We start from the raw sequence: 20429 nt of genomic DNA, 5'->3' as shown, positions 1-20429 counted from the left end.
GTTGGGGGATCCAAACCTGCCAGGTTTGCCAGGTGGCTGTGCTGGGTGCTCAGCTCCTGCCAGCTGCACAGACTCTGCTTGCTCCCTGTGCCAGGGCTTGCTACCTGGAGCAAGGGCAGGGACCTGCTGGAGAGGGCACAACAAAGGGTTCCAAAGCTGCTGAGGGCACTGCAACATCTCTGCTGAGGAAAGGCTATCACAGAACCAATCAACCAGGTTGGAAGAGACCTCCAAGATCATCAATCTAACCTATCAGCCAGTCCTATCTAATTACCAACCATGGCACTAAAAGCAGGCTTTTCTTAGTGTCATAGTATCAGTCAGGGTTGGAAGGGACCACAAGGATCAGCCAGTTCCAGCCCCCCTGACATGGGCAGGGGCACCCAACACTACATCAGGCTGCCCAGAGCCTCATCCAGCCTGGCCTTAAACACCTCCAGGGACAGGGCCCCAACCACCTCCCTGCACAACCCATCCCAGGGCTTCACCACTCTCATGGGGAAGAACTTCCTCCTCCCCTCCAGCCTCAATCTCCCCACCTCCAGCTTCATTCCATTCCCCCTAGTCCTATCACTGCCTGAGATCCTGAGCAGTCCCTCCCCAGCCTTCCTGTAGCCCCCTTCAGATACTGGAAGGCCACAATGAGGTCACCTGGGAGCCTTCTCTTCTCCCTTCTCTTCTCTCTTCTTAAACACTTCCAGAGACATCAACCCCACCACCTCCCTGGGCAGCACATCCCAATGGCCAATCTCTCTTTCTGGGAAGATCTTCTTGCTAAGACCAAACCTAAACCTCCCCTGGCACATCTTGAGACTGTGTCCTCTTGTTCTGCTGCTGGAGGCCTGGGAGAAGAAACCAACCCCCAGCTGGCTACAACCTCCCTGCAGGGAGTTGGAGAGAGCAAGAAGGTCTCCCCTGAGCCTCCTCTTCTCCAGGCTAAGCAACCCCAGCTCCCTCAGCCTCTCCTCACAGGGCTGTGCCCCAGACCCCTCCCCAGCTTTCTTGCCCTTCTCTGGACACCTTCCAGCAGCTCAACCTCTTTCCTACCCTCAGGAGCCCAGAGCTGGACACAGGACTCAAGCTGTGGCCTCAGCAGTGCTGAGCACAGGGCACAAGGACTTCCCTGCTCCTGCTGGCCACACTCTTCCTGACCCAGGCCAGGATGCCCTCGGCCTTCTTGGCCCCCTGGGCACACTGCTGCCTCCTCTTCAGCTGCTCTCCCCCAGCACCCCCAGGTCCCTCTCTGCCTGGCTGCTCTCAGCCACTCTGCCCCCAGCCTGTGGCACTGCCTGGGGTTGCTGTGGCCAATGTGCAGCCCCTGGCACTTGGATGTGTTCAATCTCCTGCCCTTGGCCTCTGCCCATCTGCCCAGCCTGGCCAGGTCCCTCTGCAGAGCTCTGCTCCCCTCTCACAGCTCAGCTCCTGCCCCCAGCTTGCTGTCAGCTGCACATTCACTGCTGATGGACTCCATCCCCTCCTCCAGATCATCAATGAAGATATTGATCAGGCTGGGGCCCAGCACTGCTCCCTGGGGCACAGCACTGGTGCCTGGTTGCCAGCTGGCTGTGGCACCATTCACCACCACTCTCTGGGCTCAGCCTCCAGCCAGTTCCTAACCCAGCTCAGAGCTGCTGTCCCAGCCAGGGGCTGACAGCTTGGCCAGGAGCTTGCTGGGGGGGATGGTGGCAAAGGCCTTGCTGCAGTCCAGGCAGACCACATCCACAGCCTGCCCCACATCCACCAGGCAGTCTCCTGGGCATGGAAGGAGTTCAGGTTGGTCAGGCAGGACCTGCCCTTCCTAAATCCATGTTGCTGGTTGGGCCTGAGCCCTTGGCCATCCTGTCAGTGCTGTGTGATTGCACTCAGGATGACCTGTGCCATGATGTTGCCTGGCCCTGAGATCAGGCTGACAGGCCTGGAATTCCCTGGCTCATCCAGGCAGCCCTGCTTGTGGATGGGCACCACCTTTAAGGAGGTCAGTGTCAGCTTCCCTCCCTCTTGCTGTGCTGGGATGCAGGAAATAAGGCAAAATGCTAACAGCAGTGGCAAAACTTCCTGGGGTAGAAGGATCAAGTCATGCAGCTATGAATAGCTGTGGTTCCCCACACACAGGGGCAGCTGCAGCCCTTCTGTGCCAAGAGGACTGCAGGTTAGAATCACAGAACTGTCAGGGCTGGGAGAGGCCTCAAGGATCATCTTGTTCCAACCCTCCCCTGCCAGGCTTTCTCTCTGCAGAGAGCAGGTGGAATGGTAAGGAGCTTTTCAGAAGGATTTTCATTGAGTAGTTTTGGCTGGCAAAGGTCTTGAAATGAAAGAATGATAGAATGGTTTGGGTTGGAAAAGACCTCCAAGCTCCCCCAGTCCAACCAGCAACCCAGCCCCACCATGGCCACCAGACCCTGGCCCCAGGTGCCATGGGCACAGCTTGCTGCAACACCTCCAGCCATGGGGACTCCACCACCTCCCTGGGCAGCCTCTGCCAAGCCCTGACCACTCTGGCAGCAAAGAGATTGTTCCTCCTCTCCAACCTACCCCTCCCTTGGCACAATTTCAGGTCATCTCTCCTCCTATCACCTGAGACTAGGGAGCAGAGCCTAATCCCCACCTCCCTGCAACCTCCTTTCAGGGAGCTGCAGAGAGCAGGGAGGTCTCCCTCAGCCTCCTCTCCTCCCCTTGTTAAACCTCATACTGTTCACCTCAGCCCATCCAACCACCCTGTACAGATCCCCTTGCAGAGCCTTCCTACCCTCAAGCAGGTCAATACTCTCACCCAATTGAGACCCTCCAGTCCAACCATTCTCTAACTCTGCCAAGGCTGGGGCCAAGCCATGGCCCTCAGCTCCACATCTCTGCCTCTTGGAAACCCCCCCAGGGATGGGCATTCAGCCACCTCCCTGGGCAGCCTGTGCAGGTTGCACATCCAGAGAGGCAGCAGTGGGTAAAGAAACATGTTCAGTGTCCCTTGGCTGTCCACAACATGCAGTCAGGAGGCTTTCTAACCATGGAAGGCTGCATGCTGAGCTTGCTGCCAGTGTCCATGTCACAGCCTGCCCTGGGATGCTGGTGCCTGGGAGCTTCCTTTCCTGGTTTGGGTTTCCATTGTGTGTCCTCTGAGAGCTAATAAAAGTACTACAACAGAGCAGGGGCTTGAGGAAGGGTAAGCATCTTGAAAAGGATGTGTGTGCCCCCTCCAGAGGAACCTGAGATCAAAGACCATCAGAGATTGCTCTTTGCTTGAGTCTTTAGAGTCTCAGAATGGTCAGGATTGGAAGGGAGCTCAAGGCTCAGCCAGCCCCAGCCCCCTGCCATGGGCAGGGACACCTCACTCCACAGCAGCTTGCTCACAGCCACCTCCAGCCTGGCTGCAAACACCTCCAGCCAGGAGGCTTCCACCACCTCCCTGGGCAGCCTGGGCCAGGCTCTCACCACCCTCCTGCCCAACAACTTCTTCCTCACAGCCAAGCTCCAGCTCCCCACTTCTACTTCTGCTCCAGCCCCCCCACTCCTAGCCCTCCCTCACCCCCTCCAAAGTCCCTCCCCAGCTTGCTTCCAGCCCCCTGCAGCTCCTGCAAGGCCACCAGAAGGTCTCCTGGGAGCCTTCTCCTCTCCAGCCTGCACAAGCCCAACTCTCTCAGGCTGTGCTCACAGCAGAGCAGCTCCAGCCCTCTGCTCCTCCTCCTGGCCCTGCTCTGGACACCTTCCAGCCCCTCCAGAGCCTTTCTGGCACAGAGGCTCCAGAGCTGGCCCCAGAGCTGCAGCTGTGGGCTCAGCAGAGTGGAGCAGAGGGGCAGAATCCCCTCCCTCATCCTGGGCAGCCTGTACCAGACTTTGAAAACCCTTCCAGGGAGTTGAAAACAGTGAGAAGGTTTCCCCTCAGCCTCCTCTTCTCCACACTCAACACCCCCATGTCCCTCAGGCCACAACAGACACTGTCTACTGAGATAGAAACTTGGACATGAAGCCAGGATGGTTTACTTTGCTTCTTGAGATAGGTGTGAAAAAAAGGATGCCTGATCCTTCAGGTGTGTGATAATAGAGCACTGATCCCACTCTGCCCCTCTGCTCTGCTCTGCTCAGCCCCCACCTGCAGCACTGCCTCCAGCTCTGGGGCCCCCAGCACAAGAAGGACCTGGAGGAGCTGGAGAGGCTCCAGAGGAGGCCACAGAGATGAGCAGAGGCTGCAGAACCTCCCCTGTGTGGCCAGGCTGGGAGAGTTGGGGCTGTTCAGCCTGGAGAGGAGAAGGCTGCAGGGAGACCTCAGAGCAGCCTTCCAGTACCTGAAGGGCTCCAGGAGAGCTGGGGAGGGACTTTGGGCATGGGCTGGGAGTGGACAAGGGACAATGCCTTTGAACTGGGAGAGGAGAGATTGAGAGTGGAGATGAGGAAGGAATTGTTGAGAGTGAGGCTGGGGAGACTCTGGCACAGGCTGCCCAGGGAGGCTGTGGCTGCTTGGAGTTGTCCAAGGCCAGGCTGGATGAGGCCCTGAGCAAGCTGTGACTGGTGGGAGGTGTCCCTGCCCATGGCAGGGGGGTTGGAGCTGGATGAGCTTTCAGGTCCCTTCCATCCCAACCCATTCTATCACTCCATGAATGCTTACATCCTGCACTGGCACCCAAGCTGGGTGCTGACTGATGATCTGGGCTGGTGTGGCTCTGCCTGGAACTAGTTTCATCTCCTTCCCTTTCTCTCCTCCCTTTTCCTTCTCCCTGCTGCAGTCATCAGAAGCTCTTTGTTAAGGAGCTGTAATTACATCCCTCTCTTGATAGCCAGGAATTTGTCTTGGCATCTGGCTGAAATTATTCCTCTCTGCTAAAGAGGTTTGCTTCCAACCATTTGCAGTTCAAAAAGGCAAGTTCTTTGTGTGGGGTTTTCACACTGACTTGCAGTGTGCCAAGCTGGCCCTGAACACCATTCAGAGGCAGAGGCTTTCAGTTAACTGTGCTTTGGGTCTGTTCAGCTGTCAGCTGGGGTAGTAAACTGGGAAGGGTTTCTTTATTCCTGAGCTGGTGTGGCAGTAGAATTATCCCTTTAGTTACCAGCCCAGGGGGGTGAATTACAGCCTTTGGTACTCAAAGGAGGGCCACTGGATAAAGTGGAGGTGCTCAAGCCCAAGCTGGATGAGGCTCTGTCCAGCCTGCTCTAGTGTGGGGTGTCCCTGCCCATGGCAGGGGGGTTGGAGCTGGCTGATCCTTGTGGTCCCTTCCAACCCTGACTGATGCTAGGAAAGTGCAAAGCAAATTCTTAGCTGCTCAAAGGGTGCTGGGGGAGGGTGTGCAGAGAAAGAAGAAGATTTAAGATGCAGATCCAGCCTCTGCCTGGAGATCTTGGAGCTGACTTTCAGGCTCAGCCTTTTCCTAGCAGTTCTCAGAACCACAGGATTATGGAGGCTGGAAGAGACCTCGGGGCTGTATGAGGAAGAGTGTGGCCAGCTGATCCAGGAGGCACTCCTCCCCCTCTGCTCTGCCCTGGTTAGACCTCAACTGAGTGCTGCAATCAGTTTTGTGCTCCCCAGCTCAAGAAGGACAGCAGGAGAGATTGGCCATGGGAATGTGCTGCCCAGGGAGGTGGTGGAGTCCCCATCCCTGGAGGTGTTTAGGAAGAGCCTGGATGAGGCTCTTGGTGCCATGGCTGAGTTGATCAGATGGTGCTGGGTGAGAGGTTGGACTGGATGATCTCTGAGGTCTTTTCCAACCTGGTTAATTCTATATTCTATAGTCTATAATCTATAGTCTATAGTCTATAATCTGTAGTCTATACCTTGCCCTTGGCTGCTCTGCTTGGTTTAAGGAAGGAGGAAGCTACAGGATGTTGCCAGTCTGCTGGCTCTCTACATTGAGCACCTTTGGAGCCTGACTGCATGAACTAGAAGCAGGGAATCACTCAGCTTGGAGAACACCTCCCAGGTCAGGAATTCCAACCACCAACCAAACCTGGAGGATTGCATCCAGCTCTGGGCTGCCCAGCTGAGGAGGGACAGGGAGCTGCTGCAGAGAGGCCAAGGGAGGCTCCAAGGCTGCTGAAGGGACTGCAGCACTGCCTGGGGAGGAGAGGCTGAGAGCCCTGGGGGTGCTGAGTGTGGAGAGGAGAAGGCTGAGAGGGATCTGAGCAATGTCTCTCAAGAGCTGAGGGCTGGGGGGCAGGAAGGGAGGCACAGGGACAGCCTCTGCTCACTGTGCCCTGGCATAGGCCAAGGGGCAAGGGATGGAAAGTGCAGCCCAGGAGGTTGCAGCTCAGCCTCAGGAGGAACTTCTTGGCTGGGAGGCTGCCAGAGGCCTGGAGCAGGCTGCCCAGAGAGGTTGTGGAGTCTCCTTCTGTGGAGCCTTTGCAGCCCTGGCTGGATGTGTTCTGTGTGCCCTGGGCTGGATCCTCTGCTCCTGCTCTGCCAGGGGGCTTGGACTAGATGACCTCTTTGGGTCCCTCCCAACCCTGACATCCTGTAAGCCTGTGGTCACCACGTCCAGCCTGTGACCCAACACCACCACATGGACCAGACCAACAAGACCAAGGGCATCATTCAGATTGGCTGTGAGGAAGATGTTGTTGGCCAGGAGGGTGGTGAGAGCCTGGCCCAGGCTGCCCAGGGAGGTGGTGGAAGCCTCCTGGCTGGAGGTGTTTGCAGCCAGGCTGGAGGTGGCTGTGAGCAAGCTGCTGTGGTGTGAGGTGTCCCTGCCCATGGCAGGGGGTTGGAGCTGGCTGAGCCTGGAGCTCCCTTCCAGCCCTGACAGCTCTGTGATTCTATGATCCTGGGGTAGATCAGAAGGGCTGTGGTGAGTAGGTTGAGAGAGGTTCCACTTCTCCTCTTCTTTACCCTGCTGAGGTCACTCTGAAATGTTGTGTCCAGTTCTGGGACCCTCAGTTCAGCAGGAGCTCAGGGAGCTGCTTGGGAGAGTCCAGCCCAGAGGCACAGAGCTGCTGCAGGCAGGGGAACATCTCCCTGTGAGGCCAGGCTGAGGCAGCTGGGGCTTGGAGCAGAGGAGCCTGAGGGTGACCTCCTTGCTGAGGATGAAGCTGTGCAGGGCTGGAGCCAGGCTCTGCTCAGGGATGGCCAAGGACAGCACAAGGGGCACTGGGGGCAAGCTGGAGCAGAGGAGGTGCCAGGGGAAGAGGAGGGAAACCTTTGTCCCTGTGAGGCTGCTGGAGCCTGGAGCAGGCTGCCCAGAGAGGTTGTGGAGTCTGCTCTGGAGCCTTTCCAGCCCCTCCTGGATGTGTCCTGGGTGCCCTGCCCTGGGTGATTGCTCTGGCAGGGGGGTTGGACTGGACTGGATGATCTCCAGCTCTTCCAACCCCTAACATTCTGGGTGATTCTGTGATTCTTCCAGATCCTTAGCTGAGATCAAGTCCAGCTCCCTGGGCAACACAGGATGAAACCCAAGGCCCTTGCACTTTCCTCTGTAGCCAGGGAGGCCTGGAGTCCTCTGGTGGCAGCACCCTGGGCTGTGCTTGGGCTTGCACTGCAGAAACAGATACGTAGATGGTAGCAGGAACACAGCCTGGGCTGCAGCAGAGCACAGAGCAATGTTTCAGTCACCTCTCCCAGGGCTCTAAGCTGTTTAGCAGAGGGTTTCACCTCCCACCGTTGGTTTGGCAGCCCCCATTGCCTCTGCTGTCTCTGCTCCATCCCTCACTGCCTCTCAGGCTGCTCCACAGCCCCTGCAGTGCTGGAGCAGAGGCAGAGGCAAGCCCTGCCCTGCCAAGCCTCCTAAAAACAGCTCCCCACAAGGTCTCCACGGTGCTGGCACTCAGCTCTGCACAGGCAGGGCCAGGCATGGCAGGGTCTGAGTGTGAGCCTGAGCCCACTGCCCTTGCTCCCTAACAGGGGCACAGCAACCGACCCCTGCTGCTCAGGGGAAGTGAGAATACAGCCTCAGAGTACCATGGAATGGCTTAGATAGGAAATCATCCACCCCAAGCCTCCTGCCATGGGCAGGGATGCTTCTCAACTAGCCCAGCTTGGCAAGGCCTCATCCAGCCTGGCCTTCAACCCCTCCAGGGAAGGGGCAGTCACAGCCTCCCTGGGCAGCCTGTGCCAGAGCTCCAAGCAGAACAGAGGTGGACTCTGTTCTCAGCTCCCACCAAGTGACTTTGAGTGAACTGCAATGGATCTGGGGAGTGGAACAGAGCTGCAGCCAAGCTCAGCACTCCCCTTGCACTCACTCAAAGGCATTGCCTGGTGTTCTGCCTGTGGGTGTCCCATGGCAGGTCTGTGTTTTGCTCTAGCAGTGGGTTTGGGTGGCTGAGCTTCTGGCACTTACTTCTGCCAGGAGAAAGGATATCAGAGAATCATGGAATGAGTTGGGTTGGAAGGGTCAGCCAGTTCCAACCCCCTGCCATGGGCAGGGACACCTCCCACCAGCCCCAGCTTGCTCAAGGCCTCATCCAGCCTGGCCTTCAACACCTCCAGGCAGGAGGCAGCCACAGCCTCCCTGGGCAGCCTGTGCCAGAATCTCCCCAGCCTCACTCTCAACAATTTCTTCCTCCTCTCCACTCTCAGTCTCTCCTCTCCCAGCTCAAAGCCATTGTTCCTCAGCCTGGCACTCCCAGCCCTTGTCCCAAGTCCCTCCCCAGCTCTCCTGGAGCCCTTCAGGTACTGGAAGGCTGCTCTGAAGTCTCCCCACAGCCTTCTCTTCTCCAGGCTGAACAGCCCCAACACTCCCAGCCTGTCCCCACAGGGGAGGTTCTGCAGCCTCTGATCATCTCTGTGGCCTCCTCTGAAGCCTCTCCAGCAGCTCCAGGTCCTCCTTGTGCTGGGGGCCCCAGAGCTGGAGGCAGTGCTGCAGGTGGGGGCTGAGCAGAGCAGAGCAGAGGGGCAGAATCCCCTCCCTGTGCTGCTGCTCTCCCTGCAGCTCAGCACACAGAATCCCCTCCTTGTGCTGCTGCTCTCCCTGCAGCTCAGCACACAGAATCCCCTCCCTGTGCTGCTGCTCTCCCTGCAGCTCAGCACTCAGAATCCCCTCCCTGTGCTGCTGCTCTCCCTGCTCTGGCTGCAGCTCAGCACTCAGCTGCCTCTGGGCTGCCAGGGACTACTGCTGACTCCACATCCTGTAGCCCCCTTCAGGGACTGGAAGGCTGCTCCAAGGTCTCCCTGGTGCTTTTTCCTCTCCAGGTTGAAGGACCCCAACTGACCTACACTCCTCAACTGCTGGAGAGCAGCACAGCACATCCTGAACTCTGGAGCCCAGCTTGCTCAAGGCCACATCCAGCCTGGCCTTCAACACCTCCAGGGAGAGGGCAGCCACAGCCTCCCTGGAAAACCTCTGCCAGTGTCTCCCCACCACAATGTGCCTTGAGAGCTGCAGGCTGTCCTCTCAGCTGCATAACCTCTGTGTGTCTGTGCTTGCTGCAGTGCTGCCTACGATGCCGTCCTGGACCGGAACGTGGCCATCAAGAAGCTCAGCAGACCCTTCCAGAACCAAACCCACGCCAAGAGAGCTTACAGGGAGCTGGTCCTGATGAAGTGTGTCAACCACAAGAATGTAAGTCTGCAGCAGGCAGCTGGAGAAAGTGGGGTTGGGAGGATGAGAATTGGTTTCCTGGGGCCTGGGGGTAGTTTGGGTTGGGGTTGTGCAGTCTAGAGAGGAGAAGACAGCCAGAAGCCTGCTGGTCACAGGTTGGAAGGGACATCTGGAGATCAAGCATAGCCAGCAGGGCCAGGGAGGGGATTCTGCCCCTCTGCTCCACTCTGCTGAGACCACAGCTGCAGCTCTGGGGCCAGCTCTGGAGCCTCTGTGCCAAAAAAGGCTCTGGAGGGGCTGGAAGGTGTCCAGAGCAGGGCCAGGAGGAGGAGCAGAGGGCTGGAGCTGAGCACAGCCTGAGAGAGTTGGGCTTGTGCAGGCTGGAGAGGAGAAGGCTCCCAGGAGACCTTCTGGTGGCCTTGCAGGAGCTGCAGGGGGCTGCAAGCAAGCTGGGGAGGGACTTTGGAGGGGGTGAGGGAGGGATAGGACTGGAAGGACTGGAGCAGAAGTAGAAGTGGGGAGCTGGAGCTTGGCTGTGAGGAAGAAGTTGTTGGGCAGGAGGGTGGTGAGAGCCTGGCCCAGGCTGCCCAGGGAGGTGGTGGAAGCCTCCTGGCTGGAGGTGTTTGCAGCCAGGCTGGAGGTGGCTGTGAGCAAGCTGCTGTGGGGTGAGGTGTCCCTGCCCATGGCAGGGGCTTGGGGCTGGCTGAGCCTGGAGCTCCCTTCCAACCCTGCCAGATCTGTGATTCTAAACCACCCCATTGGAGAGGTGAATTGGAGAGATGAATTCAATCCATTTTCTATCTCTATCTTCATAATTAGAAGTTTCATTGCTCTGTGACAAACCTCAATCAATCAGCTTCTCAAGGCCTCACAAAAAGGGAAAGTGCCCAAAATGATTCAAAATGCCTTTGTCACAGTGAAGCCTTCACAGATTTATGTTGGCTCAGAAGCCATGAAAATGCAAAGCAGGATCTGCCAAGGATTTCTGGCATTATGTGGGATGTGGAATCAGGGATTTGGGCTTCCCCATTAGCAAATTGGCTTAGAGGCTGATTTTCACAGAGTTGTGTGGAAGCTGATGTGGAACTCAGGAGCTCTGAAGCCTCAACACATCCTGACATTCCTTCTAACCATGATGTTCTGGAGCCTCTGTGGCAGGAAGGCTCTGGAGGGGCTGGAAGGTGTCCAGAGCAGGGCCAGGAGGAGGAGCAGAGGGCTGGAGATGCTCTGCTCTGAGCACAGCCTGAGAGAGTTGGGCTTGTGCAGGCTGGAGAGGAGAAGGCTCCCAGGAGCCCTTCTGGTGGCCTTGCAGGAGCTGCAGGGGGCTGCAAGCAAGCTGGGGAGGGACTTTGGAGGGGGTGAGGGAGGGCTAGGAGTGGGGGGGCTGGAGCAGAAGTAGAAGTGGGGAGCTGGAGCTTGGCTGTGAGGAAGAAGTTGTTGGGCAGGAGGGTGGTGAGAGCCTGGCCCAGGCTGCCCAGAGAGGTGGTGGAAGCCTCATCTTTAAGGTCACTTCCAACCCAAGCCAGTCTGGGATCAGTGACTACTATCTGCCCTTGGGTTTTTGTGGGGTGCCCTCACTGCATTGTCAGTGATCTCCTTTGCCAATGGATTTAGCTTCCCTGCAGTCCTTCAGTCCCTGCTGTGCCTCAGTGCCATACCTGCCCCATTCCTTTTCATTGAGGAGGGAATTTTCCATCTTGCTGCCTGCCTGCTCTTGCTGCAGACCCTGCAGTGACTCTTCCTCCTCCTCATCACTGCACAACATCAATGAGCTTGGGAAATTTGATGGGAGGTGAGATTGGGCACTGCTTCTCCACCCCAAATTCACAGGGAAAGGGAAAGGGTGGACCCTGCAATGACAACCAGCAGGGCTTGCCACCTGTGGCATCCTCTGCCCCACTTCTGGCCACTGCTTTACCCTTAGCATTTCCCCTGTGCTGATCAAGGCTGGACCTCTATTGGCTTGGATGGAAACCACCTTCAGCCAGATCGATGTATGGAGTGGCTTTGAGCATGCAGGGAGGGAGAGGCAGCTCTCCCTGTAGGTGAGAGAATGATGCATTCTGCCTTCATCCTTTTAATGGGCTGGAAAGAGCAGAGGGCAGCAGGAGCTGTGTGCATTTGAACTCCACCATCTCTCAAGGGCTGCAGAAGAGCTGACAACAGCACCACGCTGCCTGGGTCACAGCAGCCAGCTGCCAGTGCAGGGGGCTGCAAAGGATGGAGGGGATTGCAAAGGCGACCTGTGTGGAGGCAGGGATCAGTCAGAATGTGAGGAGTAGGCAGGGAATGCCTTGAACCATCGCTCCCAGACAGCCTGGAGAGCTGATGGAGGTGGGGAGGGAAGTACTCAGATGTTGTCTTCAGGGTGGCTGTGCTCAATAAGGGGCAAAGGATATAAATCACATCACAGGAGGTTCCAGCTCAGCATGAGGCAGGGGACAGGCTCTCATCAGTTGCATCCTGGAATAGGCCAAGGGGCAAGGGACGGAAAGTGCAGCCCAGGAGGTTGCAGCTCAGCATCAGGAGGAACTTGTTGGCTGGGAGGCTGCCAGAGGCCTGGAGCAGGCTGCCCAGAGAGGTTGTGGAGTCTCCTTCTGTGGAGCCTTTGCAGCCCTGGCTGGATGTGTTCTGTGTGCCCTGGGCTGGATTCTCTGCTCCTGCTCTGCCAGGGGGTTGGAGTGGATGATCTTTGGAGGTCCTTTCCAACCCCTGGCATCCTGTGAGCCTGGGATGAGGAGGAACGTCTTGGCTGGGAGGCTGCCAGAGCCCTGGAGCAGGCTGCCCAGAGAGGTTGTGGAGTCTCCTCTGGTGCCTTTCCATCCCTGTCTGGATGTGTTCTGTGTGCCCTGTGCTGGATCCTCTGCTCCTGCTCTGGCAGGGGGCTGGCACTGGAAGCTCTCCAGAAGTCCCTTCCAACCCCTAACAACCTGTGAGCCTGTACAAGGGGCATTGGAAACTACAGCACAGAATGTTCCACCTCACCATGAGGAGGAACTTCTTGCCTGGGAGGCTGCCAGAGCCCTGGAGCAGGCTGCCCAGAGAGGTTGTGGAGCCTCCTTCTGTGGAGCCTTTCCATCCCTGCCTGGATGTGCTCCTGTGTGCCCTGGGCTGGATTCTATGGTGCTGCTCTGGCAGAGGGCTTGGACTGGATGATCTCTTTGGGTCCCTTCCAACCCCTGGCATCCTGTGAGCCTGGGATGGGATTTCAAGTGCACCTCAGAGGAATCCTAAGAGGTCTGTGCTAGTTTAGTTTTGAATGCTGACAACTTTTGACTGCCCTGCCAAGTGAGGAGTGTCAATAGCAACTGAGCAGTGGAGAAACAGAGCTTGTACTCTAACACACACACACAGACACTTCACAGGAGGCTCAACTGCTGCTGCTTATCACCTCTCTTCCTCCCTTTTGTCTCACTTTGCTTTTCAGATTATCAGCCTATTAAATGTCTTCACACCACAGAAATCTCTGGAGGAGTTCCAGGATGTGTAAGTAACAGCCAGGCATTCGTTGAGCTCAAGCCCTGCAGCCCTGTGGGGGCAGCCCAGGCTCCCTGGAACACAGAGACTCCACAGAGGGCCAAGGTTGGAAGCCTCCCAGTCAAAGGAAAATCCACACTGTGGGCAGACAGAGGCTCTGCATCCCCACATTGGAAGCACTCTTGGCACTTACAAGATCCCAAGGCCAGGTCTTTCCAGCACTGCAGAGCTTGGAGGTGGCCCTTCTGCAGAGGGGTGGTGTGTTTGGGCTTGCCTTTGTGTGCAGGTGACGGGGGTAGAACAGTCAAGACTCTGCTTCCATGTTCTTAGCTGGCCTGGGAGATGATGGTTGTTGTGTGACCCCCACCTCACATATTGTGAGGCACTTCATTCAGGCTGGGGACAGAGTGGCTGAGAGCAGCCAGGCAGGGAGGGACCTGGGGGTGCTGGTGGAGAGCAGCTGAAGAGGAGGCAGCAGTGTGCCCAGGGGGCCAAGAAGGCCAAGGGCATCCTGGCCTGGGTCAGGCAGAGTGTGGCCAGCAGGAGCAGGGAAGTCCTTGTGCCCTGTGCTCAGCACTGCTGAGGCCACAGCTTGAGTCCTGTGTCCAGTTCTGGGTCCCTCAGTTTAAGAAGGACATTGAGAGACTTGAAGGTGTCCAGAGAAGGGCAAGAAAGCTGGGGAGGGGTCTGGGGCACAAGGCTGGGGAGGGGTCTGGGGCACAGCCCTGTGAGGAGAGGCTGAGGGAGCTGGGGTTGCTTAGCCTGCAGAAGAGGAGGCTCAGGGGAGACCTTCTTGCTCTCTCCAACTCCCTGCAGGGAGGTTGGAGCCAGGTGGGGGTTGGTCTGTTCTCCCAGCACCCCAGCAGCAGAACAAGAGGACACAGTCTAAAGTTGTGCCAGGGGAGGTTGAGGCTGGAGGTGAGGAGAAAGTTCTTCCCAGCAAGAGGAATTGGCCACTGGGATGAGCTGCCCAGGGAGGTGGAGGAGTCCCCATCCCTGGAGGTGTTCAAGAGGGGATTGGATGCGGCACTTGGTGCCATGGTTGAGTTGCTCAGATGGTGCTGGGTGATAGGTTGGACTGGATGATCTCTGAGGTCCTTTACAACCTGGTTAGTTCTGTATTCTGTATTCTGAGTCAGCTGTGCTCACAAGAACAGAGCTGCTGTGTTTCACAGCTCAGCTTCCCACCCAAGGGGGTCAGGCTCATGTCCTGCTGAGGTTGCCAGTGAAGCTGGTTTGTCAGAAGCTCAAGATCAAGGAGTTGTGATGAGAATCCTGTGAGTCATGCAATCTCAGGAGGGGATTTTTTGGGAGCCATTTCAGCCGCTCTCAAGCAGCTCTCCTGCTCTCCAGATCCTGCACGTACTGTGGTAGCTCTTCCTCATAATGGGCAAAGGCCAAGCAGCTGTCAGCAGAAGGACCAAATGAAAACACTTGCACAGAGCTGGAGGTTAACAAAGTAGGATAAACAAAAGCACAAGGGAAGAGATTCTGCCCCTCTGCTCCACTCTGCTGAGCCCACAGCTGCAGCTCTGGGGCCAGCTCTGGAGCCTCTGTGCCAGGAAGGCTCTGGAGGGGCTGGAAGGTGTCCAGAGCAGGGCCAGGAGGAGGAGCAGAGGGCTGGAGCTGCTCTGCTGTGAGCACAGCCTGAGAGAGTTGGGCTTGTGCAGGCTGGAGAGGAGAAGGCTCCCAGGAGACCTTCTGGTGGCCTCCCAGGAGCTGCAGGGGGCTGCAAGCAAGCTGGGGAGGGACTTTGGAGGGGGTGAGGGAGGGATAGGACTGGAAGGACTGGAGCAGAAGTGGGGAGCTGGAGATTGGCTGTGAGGAAGTTGTTGGGCAGGAGGGTGGTGAGAGCCTGGCCCAGGCTGCCCAGGGAGGTGGTGGAAGCCTCCTGGCTGGAGGTGTTTGCAGCCAGGCTGGAGGTGGCTGTGAGCAAGCTGCTGTGGTGTGAGGTGTCCCTGCCCATGGCAGGGGGTTGGGGCTGGCTGAGCCTTGAGCTCCCTTCCAACCCTGCCAGCTCTGTGGTTCTATGCTTAAGGGAACAGGAATATGTATACCAAACCTGATTTGCTGGATGGAAGTGGATGAGGCCCCACTGCATAGCAAGGCAGCTCCCAGCCAGCAAGAGCCTCCCCAGCAGCCAGCAAAGAGAACTCAAGAGGCACAGGGAGCTCCCCAGCAGCCCTGCCTCTCAAACAGAGGCCATGCAGGAAAGGGCAGGGAGTGACACCCTACATACCCTGGGTTGGGTTTTCCACCCTGGGCTTCTGCAGCTAACCCTCAACCTACAACACTCCAGCCCTTGATTCCATTTCATCTCCTGCTGCAGGAAGGGGCAGCAATGCCCCTGCTTTGCTAGGGCTCTGGAGGATTGGTGTCCCTGCAGTGAGGAGCAACCACCACAAGGATCCCCTGGCCAGTGGGCCCAGCCTTCAAGCTGTAGTCCTCCCAGTCCTCAGGGGTAAAAGTGACTTTTGAATCATTGTTGCTTGAGCTGATGCTGTGGCTCCTGCCCCAGCACAGGCAATGACCCCATGGCTCTGCTTTATCATACAGCTACCTGGTGATGGAGCTAATGGATGCCAACCTGTGCCAGGTCATTCAGATGGAGCTGGACCATGAGCGAATGTCTTACCTCCTGTACCAGATGCTCTGTGGGATCAAGCATCTCCACTCTGCAGGAATCATTCACAGGGTAAGGAGGCCTTAAAACTGATGCCATAAGTGTTGTGACCCCTGAAATGGGTAATAAAACCAAAGCAGAAGGGTGCAGACACCTGGAGCTCTGGGTCCAGCTCTGGAGCCTCTGTGCCAGGAAGGCTCTGGAGGGGCTGGAAGGTGTCCAGAGCAGGGCCAGGAGGAGGAGCAGAGGGCTGGAGCTGCTCTGCTCTGAGCACAGCCTGAGAGAGTTGGGCTTGTGCAGGCTGGAGAGGAGAAGGCTCCCAGGAGACCTTCTGGTGGCCTTGCAGGAGCTGCAGGGGGCTGCAAGCAAGCTGGGGAGGGACTTTGGAGGGGGTGAGGGAGGGCTAGGAGTGGGGGGGCTGGAGCAGAAGTAGAAGTGGGGAGCTGGAGCTTGGCTGTGAGGAAGAAGTTGTTGGGCAGGAGGGTGGTGAGAGCCTGGCCCAGGCTGCCCAGGGAGGTGGTGGAAGCCTCCTGGCTGGAGGTGTTTGCAGCCAGGCTGGAGGTGGCTGTGAGCAAGCTGCTGTGGTATGAGGTGTCCCTGCCCATAGCAGGGGGTTGGAACTTGATGGTCTTTAAGATCCCTTCCAACCCAAACTGTTCTATAGGTCAGAAGAGTAAAGCAGTATCTGAAGGGTGACCTAAACCATCAGTGATCATCACAGCTGTGCCTGACTTGATGAAGGACAGTCAGATGTCTTTTCACTCTCTTCCTCCCTTCCTCCCTCCCTTCCTTCCTTCCTGCCTGCCTGCCTGCCTTCCTTTCCTCCTTTCCTTCCTTCCTTCCTTTCCTCCTTTCCTCCCTTCCTCCCTTCCTTGCCTCCCTTCCTCCCTTCCTTCCTTTCCTTCCTTCCTTCTTTTCCTCCCTTCCTTCCTTTCCTTCCTTCCTTCCTTCCTTCCTTCCTTCCTTCCTTCCTTCCTTCCTTCCTTCCTTCCTTCCTTCCTTCCTTCCTTCCTTCCTTCCTTCCTTCCTTCCTTCCTTCCTTCCTTCCTTCCTTCCTTCCTTCCTTCCTTCCTTCCTTCCTTCCTTCCTTCCTTCCTTCCTTCCTTCCTTCCTTCCTTCCTTCCTTCCTTCCTTCCTTCCTTCCTTCCTTCCTTCCTTCCTTCCTTCCTTCCTTCCTTCCTTCCTTCCTTCCTTCCTTCCTTCCTTCCTTCCCTTCCCTTCCCTTCCCTTCCCTTCCCTTCCCTTCCCTTCCCTTCCCTTCCCTTCCCTTCCCTTCCCTTCCCTTCCCTTCCCTTCCCTTCCCTTCCCTTCCCTTCCCTTCCCTTCCCTTCCCTTCCCTTCCCTTCCCTTCCCTTCCCTTCCCTTCCCTTCCCTTCCCTTCCCTTCCTTCCTTTTTCCTTGCAGGATTTAAAACCCAGTAACATTGTGGTGAAATCTGACTGCACCCTGAAGATTCTGGATTTTGGGCTGGCCAGGACTGCAGGCACCAGCTTCATGATGACTCCCTACGTGGTGACACGCTACTACAGAGCCCCAGAGGTCATCTTGGGAATGGGCTACAAGGAGAACGGTAGGGCTGGGATTTCCTGGCAGGCACAGCGTGGCCTGAGGGGTAAGGGCTGCCCCTGGGCATGAGGGGCACCAGGAGGAAAGCAGCTGGGAGTGGGAAGTGGCATCTTGGGTGTAAAAGGCAGGTCCTCCAGAGCAGTTCCTCACTGCTGTGCCCTTGCAGCTGCAAGGATGTGTTTGGGATGCCAGGCTGGGGAGCTGATCAGCAGTGAGAAACAACAACTTGGCTTTGGTTGGACCTAAACACAATTCACTCCTCTTGGCCAGAAGGCCTTTGGCTTCTGGGCTGAGAGACAGGCTTGGAACCACTGGAACTGCTGGATGAGTGATGGCTTCTAAGCCAGAGTCTGGGGCTCTGAGTTGTTTGAGGGATGGAAGAGGTCCCAGCTGCAGTGGGGAATCCTAACTCTTCCAGAGTTTCACCATTTCCAGAGCCACAGCTGAGTTTCAGGGATGGTTTCTGCCTTTTGGCCAGAAGGTCTTTGGCTTCTGGGCTGGGAGACAGGCTTGGAACCACTGGAACTGCTGAATGAGTGATGGCTTCTAAACCAGAGTCTGGGGCTCTGAGCTGTTTGAGGGATGGAAGAGAAGAGGTCCCAGCTGCAGTGGGGAATCCTAACTCTTCCAGAGTTTCACCATTTCCAGAGCCAGACCTGAATTGAAGGGATGGTTTCTGCCTCTTGGCCAGAAGGTCTTTGGCTTCTGGGCTGGGAGACAGGCTTGGAACCACTGGAACTGCTGAATGAGTGATGGCTTCTAAACCAGAGTCTGGGGCTCTGAGCTGTTTGAGGGATGGAAGAGAAGAGGTCCCAGCTGCAGTGGGGAATCCTAACTCTTCCAGAGCTTCACCATTTCCAGAGCCACAGCTGAGTTTCAGGGATGGTTTCTGCCTTTTGGCCAGATTTAACCCAAATCCCCTGTTTGGATCACAGGTGTCAGGTATGCCAGATCCAGGGATAGATTTTGCAGGTTTGAGGCTTCTTGTTCTTCATGGAAAGTAGATTTGGAGGAGAAGAGGCAAAAAGCAGAAGCTACAAAGCCACCAAGCTAATTTGTGTGTCATCTCCCTTGGTGTAAATAGGATTTTGCCCTGAACAGTCTGGAGGGATCTGGATGCCTCTTGGTCCCTGGAAAGGCTGTGAGAAGCAGGTAGAAGGTTTCACATTTTGCAAGGGATTCAGGGAAAGCTTTCTAAGTGGTTCTCATTTTGCAGCCAACCTGAGAATTAACATCTGAGGGGCAGGTAGCACACACAGGAAGGAGGAAAGGATGCAGCCTGGAGTGGAGAGCAATCCACTGTGGCCTGGATCCTTGTCTGACAAGGAGAGGGAGGTTATGGCTGCCCTCCCCCTGGAGGTGTTCCAGGCCAGTTTGGATGAGGCCCAGAGCAAGCTGGGCTGGTGGGAGGTGTCCCTGCCCCATGGCAGTGGGGTTGGGACTGGAAGACCTTTGGGGTCCCTTCCAACCCAACTCATTCTATGAAGCTGTGAGACTTTTTGATGGCAAATACATCAAAAGTGGGAACTGACTAAGAATTCTCCTGCTTAATTGCCACTGAAGAGTTTAGCTAACCTGCATGAGAGCCTCCACTGAGAGCCAACTGCCTGCTGCAAAGGGGCAGTGAAGCTGATTTGGGCAGCTGATGCCCACGACTCAGGCAAGAATAGAGCCATGCCCATGGGACTCCTTCCAAAGCTCTCAGACCTCTGCCTTGCTCATTTGTCATGGTTAGGAATTCACAGCACACATTTGGCTAGGAAAGCCTAAAAAAGGGGAGAGAACTCTTAAGCAGAGCCTGTGTGTGCAGCAAGAAACTAAGAATCCTCCTTATTGATCTTTTGGGTCAGTGCCATTAGAAATCCCAGCTGAGCTCAGCAGGCTTTAGAGAGCTCCTTAGTCACTATCCACAGTTCCAGCTGCTGGGAAAGGAATCCTTTAGCCTTGATTTATGTGTTTATTTATTTCCCCTCCCCAGATGTTTAAGTAGATGGTTGCCCATTATGGCTGTATTCTTCCCTTGAAAGGACAGAGAAAGCAGCTTTGCTTTTCATCTGGTTTAAAGGGCCCCACTAGAAAGTTAGGCACAGTTTTGCCATCAAGCACACAGCTGGAAGGTGCTTAAGAACGTTTGCCTCCTTCCAAAGGTCCTGGCTCAAGTGCCCACTTGAAGTGAACACAGAGACTCCCTTTGACTTCCCTGGGCAGTGAGTCTGATTCATGATGAATGATCTCAAACCACAACAAACAGAGAGAAAGACAACAAACAGTGTGAAGATGATGAAGGTCCAGCTGGCTGACCTTCAGAGCCTCTCTGCTTTGGAGGCTCTGATCCAGCTCCCAAGGAGGTCATCAGGAAGGGTTGCCCTTTGCTTCCCTCCTCCACATTGCTCAAGCTCCCCTACTCTTCTTTCCCCCCACCCCTACCCTCTGACTCTGTATGAGGACTGCTCACTGCTTTCATTGCCCTTCTGCACTTGGTTGGCTAAAGATGCATAATTATCATTGGGTTGCTGCCCTTCTCTGGAAGGTCCCCAAACTGTCACCATGAAGAACACTCTGCCACTGCCTCAGGCATGCTTTTGCAGTCCCACCCCCCCTGATACCTCTCTCCCCCCCCTCCCTTTCCCCAAAGGAACATTTCACTGTTCTGTTGGTGCCCCAAGAAATGAGTTGCTTGCTTGGTTGGTTGGTTCTTGCCTTTGGTTTGGAGTGCTTTTGGAGGAAGAAAAAGAGGAGCAACTTTGGTGTAGGTCCAGCATGACCACAGTAAGCCTAGCAGGGTCTGATAAAGCATTTCAAAGCAGGGATTCCCCCCACCCTCCCCTTCACATGGAGTGCAGGAACCTTCCTTTCTGCTCATACTGAGTCATTATCTTTCTTCCTATAAAACTCAGAGGGCAGAATGAAACAACCAAACCCACCCAAGTCTAAATAACCAAACCTACCCTAGTCTAAATAACCAACCCCCCCCCAAGTCACAGTGAAATAACCAAACCCAAGCCACAATGAAAGAACCAAACCCACCCAAGTCACAATGAAACAACCAAACCCACCCAAGTCCAAATAACCAAACCCACCCAAGTCTAAATAACCAAACCTACCCTAGTCTAAATAACCAAACCCCCCCCCAAGTCACAGTGAAATAACCAAACCCAAGCCACAATGAAAGAACCAAACCCACCCAAGTCCAAATAACCAAACCCACCCAAATCAAAATGAAATAGCCAAATCCACCCAAATCAAGATGAAAGAACCAAACCCAAGCCACAATGAAATAACCAAACCACTCAAGTCACAAGGAAAAATCC

At 56.0% G+C, this 20429-nt stretch overlaps 1 protein-coding gene across 1 annotated transcript in view; it reads left to right on the top strand.

The window, feature by feature from the left end:
- LOC137456529 (mitogen-activated protein kinase 10-like) overlaps nt 1-20429 on the top strand; it is a 114613-nt gene that overhangs the window by 60849 nt on the left and 33335 nt on the right. The window contains 4 exon segments of the mRNA XM_068168008.1: nt 9344-9473; nt 12880-12938; nt 15486-15624; nt 16957-17122. Coding sequence (XP_068024109.1) covers nt 9344-9473; nt 12880-12938; nt 15486-15624; nt 16957-17122 — 494 coding nt within the window.

Source organism: Melanerpes formicivorus, unplaced genomic scaffold (genome assembly GCF_026170545.1).
Source record: "Melanerpes formicivorus ecotype bairdi unplaced genomic scaffold, bMelFor1.0.p_v2 SCAF_129, whole genome shotgun sequence".
In the NCBI taxonomy this organism is placed as follows: Eukaryota; Metazoa; Chordata; class Aves; order Piciformes; family Picidae; genus Melanerpes; species Melanerpes formicivorus.
This window is presented reverse-complemented; position numbering and strand designations above follow the sequence as displayed.